General features: G+C 35.8%; 2 protein-coding genes across 2 annotated transcripts; both read left to right on the top strand.

Moving 5' to 3' along the window:
• The first annotated feature begins 689 nt into the window (after positions 1 to 689).
• LOC133200078 (tripartite motif-containing protein 2-like) lies at positions 690 to 2,325 on the top strand. Its single transcript, XM_061335815.1, has 2 exons — positions 690 to 777; positions 1,373 to 2,325. The coding sequence occupies exons 1-2, from the start codon at positions 690 to 692 to the stop codon at positions 2,323 to 2,325; spliced, it is 1,041 nt and encodes a 346-aa protein (XP_061191799.1).
• A 1,288-nt stretch (positions 2,326 to 3,613) lies between these two features.
• On the top strand, positions 3,614 to 5,269 carry LOC133200077 (uncharacterized). Its single transcript, XM_061335814.1, has one exon. The coding sequence runs from the start codon at positions 3,614 to 3,616 to the stop codon at positions 5,267 to 5,269; it is 1,656 nt and encodes a 551-aa protein (XP_061191798.1).
• The last annotated feature ends 5,061 nt before the right edge of the window (positions 5,270 to 10,330 follow it).

Here is a 10,330-nt window from a genome sequence, read left to right as displayed (position 1 = left end):
GAATTCCCTAGTAAATATACAAAAGTGAAATAAGGTTACGATATAAAAGCAGCAGAAGCGACGGAAAAAGACCCAAAACCCAGCGTTAAGTGCAGTTATCCTTTATAAACTGTTATCATAAAGGGACATAATACGCTTTTAATTTCAAGTAACTGAGAAACATGGGACAAGTCTGAACTGAGTAAATCATTGAACCAAAAGTTCAAAACGAAATAAAAGTTCTATGTTTACCACTGTATCATGTGATGTCTGTAAAGTATGACCTATTTTCGTACTGCGCAATAAATAAATCCGTTTTTGAACATGATTGGAAAAAAATGTTATACGAATTTGAGGTGTGTTCAGTACTAATTGTTAACTTTTTATTTTTAAAAATGTGCCGCATTCAGTTTTGATGAAAAGGAGTTCAAGTACAAGTTCTATCAAGGATGTATTATAAATATCATATTCGTCCAGTGTTCATTATTAATTTCAATACAACAGGAAGATTGTCTTTCAGCTATAATCAGACGCCATTGTTGTTCCGAACAAGGTAAAGTTAACACTGTATAGATATATTTATCAAACTTCTTAACATTCTAGTTACATTACTAATATTTAGTAACTGGTCTTCTTTAGATTAATGATATTGATTTGATTTTAGCTTCCAATAATGAACAGCTTGACCTTCAAACTGGACCAAAAACTCAATGGAGAAGATGTTCTTTGTTGTGACCTGTGTGAAAGAGAAAGAGGACAGTTATTTTGTATTTTATGTCCAGTCAGTCTTTGCATACAGTGTGTTGGTGTGCACATTCTGGATGACCCTTTGAAACACAAGATCGTACAAATCAGTCAACGCAGATCATTTCCGTCTTTTCCAAAATGCAACATACATAAAGACACACATTGAGAGTGTCTTTGTAATGATTGTGACATCTACGTTTGTTCCTTTTGTATTTCATCTGAAATTCACAAAGGACACGTCTTCTCCAGTCTCCTTGAAACATATGCCGCCAGAAAGCAAAAGATACAAGAATATGTTGATGAAATCGAAAATGAATTTTCCCCGGCTTACGAAAACATTATCGCTGATTTGGAAACTCAAATCAACAACTCAGATTATGGGTTTCTGAAATTGACCGAATTAATTTCAAAACATGGGGAAAATTGGCACAGAGAAATCGACATCATAATAGAAAAAATTAAACTTGAAGTAGGTCATTTGAAAAAGAAACACCTACAGAGACTTAGAAAACTCGTCACGGAATTCAAGCATGCCCATTCTGAACTTCAACAAATAAAGCTCGAATGCTCCGAAATTCTTTGTTCTAATGATTTACCATTAACCTTGATCTTCAAACCAGCAAATGAAGACCTGATGAATCTCCAGCAAAGAGTTCAAGTGTCGATGCAATATTTCAACAAGAAGAAATAGATGGCACACAGCTTAGAAAATTGTTTGGATCCCTTTTACCATTCCCCATTACGAAAAAGGAAGTCTCTCTGATTCGCACAGCAACTGCATCATCTCCAGGGAATACAAAGCTCTATACACCTAGACTTATCACTTCGACAGAAACTGGGTTCAAAATCCTTTACAATGTTGCCTGTAATTGTGATGAAGAATTCTGGGCAAGTGGAGAAGATAGTAAAATAAAATGTTTTGATGGTCAAGGATCCCTACTCAATGCAGTTGATACAACATCAGGGATATGGCCTAATGACATAGCTGTGACAAATGAAGGAGATTTACTGTATATTGATGGCACAAGGAAAACGATTGAGTTGATGAAGAACGGACAGAAAAAAAGAATAATCACGTTACTGGAATGGAATCCTCTTGCTATTTTCGTAACTTCTGGTGATGAACTCTTAATTATCATGTTCAGTGACGATGAAACACAATCTAAAGTTGTCCGATATTCTGGCTCAAATGAAAAACAATCATTTTTGACAATGAGGGAAAACCTTTATATTCAAGAAATGATAAAATACATAACAGAAAACGGGAACTGTGATATCTGTGTTGCCGACTTCGAAGTTTCTGCAGTTGTAGTAGTCAATAAGTCTGGTAAGTTTCGGTTTAGATACACATGTTACCCATTCGCTGCCAAGGAAAATCCTTTCAGTCCCTGTGGCATTGCTACAGATAGACAAAATCAAATCCTAATAGCAGACTGTGCTAACCACTGCATCCATATCGTAGACCAAGATGGACAGTTCTTACACTATATAGAGGGATGTGGTCTGGATAGGCCATGTGGTTTATGTGTCGACAAGAATGACAACTTGCTTGTGGCTGAGACGAATGGTATACTGAAGAAAATTAAGTATCAAGATTAGCTAGTGAAAAATACAGCAGGGACCACCTTCAGATTTTATAAAAGTACAAGCACCTTACTGTCCTATTTTTGAAATATCTTTATTAGAAAAGGATCAAGTCTTTAGAAGTGAAGCAAGTTGGTATCCCAGGAATGGATGATGTTCAGACGCCAGCAATGGATTGGAACATTCAGCTGTAATTTTCCATACAATATAAGTGAAATTTATAATGAATTTTTGAAAGGATAGTGGTCTGTTAGTTTTTAAGGTACCTGTAATTTTAAACAACACTGACTTGATGTTAATTTTAATTAAAATCATATACAGTGTATTGTCAAGCTATATTTATTCAAAATGTAAATTATATAAGACATTCAGCGGTCTTCAGTGTATTGCACAGGTAGGAAGCATAAAACTTGAAAACATTATGAAACAGTAAAACAAATGAATACATGTAATTTTTCAATAAATGCTTTGAACTTTCGCTTCAAAAGCGATAAACCGTGAAACACATTTACTAGATTACATGAATTTAATTATCAGTAATAATACTTGTAATCAATATTCCCTGATCGTGGTGCATCATGATTAATTGAACGATTAATTGAACGTCAATTAAGTCTCAAACACGGATTAAATTTCGGGAACTTTATCACCATTTGAAGTAACTTTAAACCATTGAGCCACTTTACAAAATTTAGTACACTTTTCCAAGTACATGCAGTGTATGAAAACAGATCATTTATGTGGAGGATTATATCTGATGTGAGAAGAATTCTGCATTTATTAGATATCTGTGATCATACTTAGGCATAATTATCTTCATCCCTTTATCCATGTGTGTAATTACATGTTGAACTGTCATTTTACTGTAGATGAGCCAAATACAATTTTAAAATTTAAACGATGGCGATTGACATTTAAGGTATGCATACTATAAATAAAGTAAACACCTTTCCCATTGTGGCCTCCATCTCTCTTAATCCTAATTGATATATTAGCAAGACTTCTGAATTACAGCCAAATGAAGACACCAAATGAAAAGTTCAAAGGATACACGATATTTGATGTCGTTTAGTTGGCAGGTATGCTTGATATGTAAATATTCACCGCAGCTGTACATTGTACCTTGATTTGATTTTAACCTATTCAAAGGTATAATTAGAACAGGAAGGAAAACGAGACTAAACAGACGCCATTTTGTACGGGATACAGTCTTAAATGAATACGCGTGCGTTTAACAGAAATCTTTGTACGGTAGCTTGTAAATTTGATTAACATGACTTTATTTTAGATTTTGACCTCCTAAATGGATCCTAAACTCAGTATACAAGATGTCCTTCGTTGTGACCTGTGTGAAACTGAAGTAGGACAACTGTACTGTGATTTCTGCCTTGTCAATCTTTGCAAAGGCTGTGTTGGTGATCACATATTGGATGATCCTTTCAAACATAAGGTGGTACAAATCGACAAGCGCAGATCAACTCCAATCTTCCCAAAATGTAACATACATGAAAAGAAACTTTGTGAGTTTCAGTGTGGTGAGTGCAATGTCCATGTTTGTTCACTTTGTATTTCATCTGAAAAGCACAAAAGACACGTCTTCTCAAATCTCTTTGAAATGTTTTCCGCCCAAAAGCAGAAAATACAAAGCGATGTTGATGAAATCGAAAATATAATTTCCCCGGCATATGAAACAGACATCAGCAATCTGGAAACTCAGATCAACAGCTTAGATGGAGAATACATGAAATTGACAACACAAATTTTAAAACATGGAGAAGACTGGCACAGAGAAGTCGACATATTAATCAAAAAATTCTTACTGGAAGCTCATAAGCTGAAAGAAAAGCACTTTGAAACACTTAAAAAACACTTGGCAGAAATAAAACATGCTCATTCCATCGTTCAGCACATAAAGCTCGAATCTTCAGATATTCTTGGTTCTAATGATGTTCTTGTAACTTTGGATTACAAATCAAAAAATCAATTATTGAGGAAGTTCCCGCCAAAGATTCATGTGCCCATGCCAATATTTCATCAAGTACAAATAGATAGTACTCAATTAAGCAAACTGTTTGGGTCTCTTTTCCCATTCTCTGTTACAATAGAAGAAGACATAAAAACTGGCACTGCATCATCTCTGGAAGATGGACAGCACTATAAACCCAGAATCATCACGTCTGTAGACACTGGTATCTCTGAACTATACAGTGTTACCTGTAGCAGTGATGGGGAAATATGGGCAAGTGGTCAGGACAGTGAAATAAAGTGCTTCGATGAACAGGGATCCCTTGTTAATACAATTACGACATTGTCCGAAGAATTTCCCAACGACATTGCTTTAACTAGTAGAGGAGATCTAGTATATAGCGATGGAGATACGCAGACTATTTATATAGTGAAAAATGGAAAGGAAAAAAGAGTAATTACATTGGTAGAATGGAATCCTGTGAATATTTATGTTACATCACGTAACGAACTCTTAGTTGCCATGTTCAATGCTGATCAAACACAATCCAAAGTTGTCCGATATTCTGGCTCAAAAGAAAACCAAACAATCATGTTTGATAATGAAGGAAGACTTTTATATTCAGGAAATGATAAAATTAAATACATTACTGAAAACAGAAACTTAGATATCTGTGTTGCTGATAATGAAGTTTCTGCGATTGTGGTGGTCAACCAAACTGGAGAGTTTCGATTTAGATACACTGGTTACCAATCTACTACCATGAAAAATTCTTCCGATTTCTGGGGCATAGCCACAGACACTCAATCTCAAATTCTAACAACGGACTGTTCTAACCACTGCGTACATATCTTAGACCAAGATGGACAGTTCTTACGCTACATAGATGGATGTGGTCTGGATAGGCCATGTGGTTTATTTGTCGACAAGAATGACAACTTGCTTGTGGCTGAGATGTATGGTAAAGTGAAGAAAATCAAGTATAAACATTAGCTAGTGTGCAATACAGCATGGACCATCCATAAATTTTATCAAAATCAGGAATTCAAAATACATTGGTCTTGAAATAACTGTAAAAGATAACAAGTGTTCTGAATGACAATTGCATTACAAACAAGTACTCTATATCACTGTCTACATTAAGGACCCTCTATACACTAGAGGAAAATATTTTTTGGACATTGAGAAAATTATAGTGTGTAAAGGTGTAAGCGTTGAGCTTATCTATCACATTTTCAGCATAGGGTGCCTTGCATTTACCCCCAGGAAAAATGTTCAAAGACAATGAAGTACTGATGAGCATAAATCACTGTCGTTTACTTAAGTGGGCAAATACCTGCACATGAAGTGTTCTATCTATTCATCTTGGCCTATTAAAGTCTCATGAATGCTTGATTTGATCGCAAATTAAGTAATAAACTGTACATTTCAATTTATTTTATTCTTGATCAAAGGGCAGATCACTCTATCTGCATAAAAATACCACAAAATCAGAACTCTCTAGTGTGCAGTGTATAGAGGGTTCTTAATTATACACGGGTCAGAGAGTGAAACTTTTGGTACCGTTGTCATTTTAACACAATGTAAACGTGTCATTTATATGTAATGTTCTTATGACACATTTCTTTATGAGTCCTTCAAACGAATTAACATGAGCAACACCACTATCTTGATATTAAAATGATATTTTACAGAGATTATTGGTTAACTGAAAATAAAAATCAACTTTTTTGTTTAATTTTAATTTGTTCTGTTTGTTTTTTATTGTTTGTTAATTTCTTTCTTTTTTGTGTTTTGGTTTTAGCTTCCATGAACTTGAATTGAATGCAGTTTTCTTGTTTGTTGATTCAAATACTCGGGATTTTTATTGTTAGGGTTCGAACCCACGAATACCATTTTTTTAAACAGAATAACTTTTGCTGAGAAATTTTTCCTCAGAAAAGTTTTGTTTAACATAATTTCATAAATTTTAATATGAGATCTTTACTCTTAATACGAAATTCACAAATTGAATGAGTTTTATATTTTTGAAGCTATAGGCATTTTGCACACCTTGTTCACACATCTTCTTTTGTGAAGATTCAGTTTTCTTGCCATTGTCTGGTGAAACTAATGAGTATGAGTAGCTATGATTGAACAGGATTCAAGATTTATGTAAGAATATTGGAAGAACACAATAATTCTTATAGATTAACATATTTATCCAACCATTAATACATGTGTTTTTTTTTAAATATTCCTCAAGTAGGGTCTTGTTACATACAATTATTATAGTGTACATGTATTATATATACTGACGGACTTTAGAAACGCAATGCTTGATAATTTTCTGAATTGTAAATTTATTCATAGATCTAACAAATAAATTATTTCTGGTATATAATCTACCATGTTAAATGCCCAATGTTCTTTGATTTTTAACATCATTTTATTCACAAAAAGGCTACATTTGAACAGAATGTCAAAGAGGGGTGGGTCAAAATTGTGGTTTTGGTCACTAATACCGAGTATGGCCTCCATTGGCCCTGATAACGGCGCGAAGGCGACATGTCATTGACTGGCAGACACTTCGAATAGTCCTCTTAGGGATATTCTGCAACTCTGCCAACAAGGCTCTCCCAAGTTCCTGTGGGTTCTGAGGCTGAGGCTGGCGGCTGCGCACACGTCTTCCCAGCTCATCCCACAAATGCTCGATTGGATTTAAGTCTGGCGACATAGCGGGCCAGTCAAGGACGTTGATGCCGTTCGTTTGAAGAAAATTTTGTGTCAACCTTGCCGTATGCGCACGTGCATTGTCCTGTTGAAAAATTAACCAGTTGCCTCGTCTATATTGCTGCAATAATGATGCTAAAACAGGCTGAAGAATTTCGTCCACATACCTCCTGGAGGTGAGGGTTCCGTTCAAAATGACTAGTTGTGAGCGAAAACAGTGGTTAATCGCACCCCAGACCATGACGCTACCCCCTCCGAATCTGTCGCGTTCAAGGACACATTTGTCTACATAACGTTCTTGTGACATGACCCGGCGAGTTTTCCTTTGAAGTCAACCGTACTGCGATACAGAACACTTTTAGTAGGCGTTTCTTATGCAAATGAGCAGAAACTGTACTGTATCTGCAAAATATCAACGATACAGTATGATTTATTTTTAGCGATGACGGAAAACTGAATCCGTATCTTAAATGATATAGACATAAGAATCAATCAAATCGTAAGATAGCGCTGTTAGTACTTATTCAAAATTTGAGATGAATTAAGAATAGAATTTTACAACGTAAAGTTACCAGTGGCGGATTCAAAGATTTGAGAAAGGAGAGAGTGGGGGCAGTACACAAATGGTTTTCTTCGGAAAAAAAAATGTCCTAACTGGAAAATCGGGGGTTTCGTGGGGGGATGGGGGGTAGATTCATAATCAGGCCTGACACTATATGTGCGTGATCGTTTCGTGTTGATAAATTAAAAGTGCATGTATACAAGTTTAGCAAACATAATTTACGAAAGCCAAAAAAATAAAAAGAAAAAACTCGAAAGGGGGGATACCGACGCGCGTGAGTGAGTGCTGGATCTACCTTTCAGTTTGGTTCCTCTACATTCTTTTTTCAAACATGAAGGTAATATGCCCCCTTTCTTACATTTGTTTATTTCAATTTGGAGCATGTATGGACCGGTCGATGACATTGTCGGACATTTCTCTAAGAATACAACCTCCCCGACAGTGCTCCCCGAAACATTTTTGCTTCAAATAATTCCCATATATGATTCTTATGTATCAAAATGTTTTGCACTAAATTCGTAGCTTACATTTAAAAAAAAGTCAGCAAGAGCTAAATAGAAAGGAATCAAATATAAATTAAATTTTGGGAAAAAATATTATATAATGCATCTCATAATTATAATTATTTAAATTGATAGATACCTGCACGTCCACCTCACTCGGCATTTCAGTTGCGATTGCTAAAAATTGGGTACTAAATCAACTTTCTGCAAAATCATCTGATTGGTTGAGAGATATATACCCAAAAACACATGTAAATTAGCGAGGTCATAAGAAAGGTCATGTCACAAGTCATTTAGAATACGAGTTTCCTACTGTATCGGAGATACAGGGCGGGGCCCGGCTCGAGCTATCGCTCTCGCCTTAAGCCCCGCCCTGTATCTCCGATACAGTAGGAAACTCGTACTCTAAATATAACATGTAAATGACGTTAAACTCGACATCTGCCGTCTGCATTGCTCACATTAAATCTAGACTCATCGAAAAAGACAACCTGTGCCCAATTCTGGCGTTGATTCAAATTTTGCCTGGCCCATTGCAGTCTGTAACGTCGGTGATGCGGTTTAAGTTGTAGCCCTTTGTAAGGTCTTCTGCAGCAGATCCCATGGCGTTTTAATATTCTAGAAACTGTTCTAGGATGAATAGGCCTCCCATGACGTCCAATAATTTCTCTCGCCGTGGTCGAAGCAGCCGTAAACCGTTCTCGCAAATGACGTTGTCGTATGTACGCTTGTTGACGTGGTGTTGTCACAAAAGGTTGACCTGGTCTTGGACGATCATTTATTGATCCTGTCTGATGAAACCGACGCAGCAACCGGCTTATTGTACAGGAATGAACATTAAAGCGCCTTGATACCTCCCGCTGACTAACGCCTGCTTTGTAACAGAGCAAGGCTAGAATAAAGACAAGATTATACAATTCAAAGACATTTTTAATTTCGTTATATAAAGTCACAAGTCCAACAATAAGATAAAGTTCACAATAAATTAAAGGTAATCGTATAGATTTATAAAGTCCAAAAATAGATTGAAATGTTTTAGTTCACTTTCCCAGTTCAGGGGAGGAGATATTCCAGAGTCTTTGATCTGTACTGATCGGTAGTGTTCTCTCTCTCAGTCTGGCCGTCTCCTCCGGTTTGGACCCTTTTATACCCATGTCCAGTCTCCAAGGTACTGGTGTATGGCAACACCCGTGTCCAGGCAAACTGCTGGTCATAGTTTATATCTTACTGATCCTATTAAACCACTTAGGGTATGTTTTGGATCAAAATGAGTTTGGTCAATGAAAGGCAGAATAAGTTAGTTATCCGATTCCAGCTGTTAATTAGTCTTAGTGGCTTAAGTTAATCACCTTTTAAGCCAAAAATAGAAATGTATTCCTTAAGATGAATAGATGAAATTCGGACCAACAGAACAATCCGATGATCCAATCTCTTTTTAGAGATATTTAAAATTAATTCCATAATTCGGATTAAAAGAGGTATCACATTTCAGTACATTGGTTCTTAAGACAAACACAGGCATTATTATGCCCTGAGACACTTGTTTGTCAATAAGATAGTATTTTTATTATAAGAGAACTCAGATACAGAGATATCAGTTAAACATAAATAGATAATGCATACAACATATATAATAGATAATGCATAAATAAACACACTAATAAACATTAGTGTATACATCAATTGTGTTATAGCTTGCAGCAAACCGATAGCTCGATTTCGCATTTCATTATTTAAACGTGGCATAGTCTTTATTCTGATTTCCTCTGTTAGTGCTGCCTATGCTATCATTAACAAAGCTGTTTAGTAACGACGAAATTCCTTTTTACCTTTTCGCGTGTTTTGAAAAGATTCCTGAAAATTTCGTGCGATACTACTCACGTTGCGCAAACAATGAACGCAGGTAAGTCAGGTGATGGATTTTAAAAATCAACACTATGTATGGTGGGTGAAGTTTGCAATAAAAGTTTTTTTAAAAAATTGAAAAATGATAATTAGGAAAAAACCTGTGTTGCGTTTTTAAAGTCCGTCAGTATATTATTAATTGTCTGAGAGAGAGAGAGAGAGAGAGAGAGAGAGAGAGAGAGAGAGAGAGAGTTGTGACCCATATGTCCCTAGTTCCTTTTCTTACTTCCGGGTCCGGCATGATTTTAATATGTATCCGTGTACACCTTTTTTCATTTTATTTTTAAAATGACTAATAGAGGAATATTGGTTCAAACAAGCAAAAACAAAACAAATCTTAATGGGAGGGGAAAAAGTTAAGAAAAAAGCCTT

This window comes from Saccostrea echinata, unplaced genomic scaffold (genome assembly GCF_033153115.1).
Source record: "Saccostrea echinata isolate AGI-Se365-2 ecotype Australia unplaced genomic scaffold, CSIRO_AGI_Sech_v1 ptg000037l, whole genome shotgun sequence".
In the NCBI taxonomy this organism is placed as follows: domain Eukaryota; kingdom Metazoa; phylum Mollusca; class Bivalvia; order Ostreida; family Ostreidae; genus Saccostrea; species Saccostrea echinata.
Note: the sequence above shows the minus strand (reverse complement) of the source record. Positions and strands in the feature narration are given on the sequence as shown.

Excerpts from the sequence above, each read along its gene's own strand:
- LOC133200078 (XM_061335815.1), top strand. The coding sequence starts at position 690 with ATGGAGAAGATGTTCTTTGTTGTGACCTGTGTGAAAGAGAAAGAGGAC. Across the intron at positions 778-1,372 it reads CCAGTCAGTCTTTGCATACA|CAAAGAGTTCAAGTGTCGAT; the intron begins GTGTGTTGGTGT and ends ATGAATCTCCAG.
- LOC133200077 (XM_061335814.1), top strand. The coding sequence starts at position 3,614 with ATGGATCCTAAACTCAGTATACAAGATGTCCTTCGTTGTGACCTGTGT.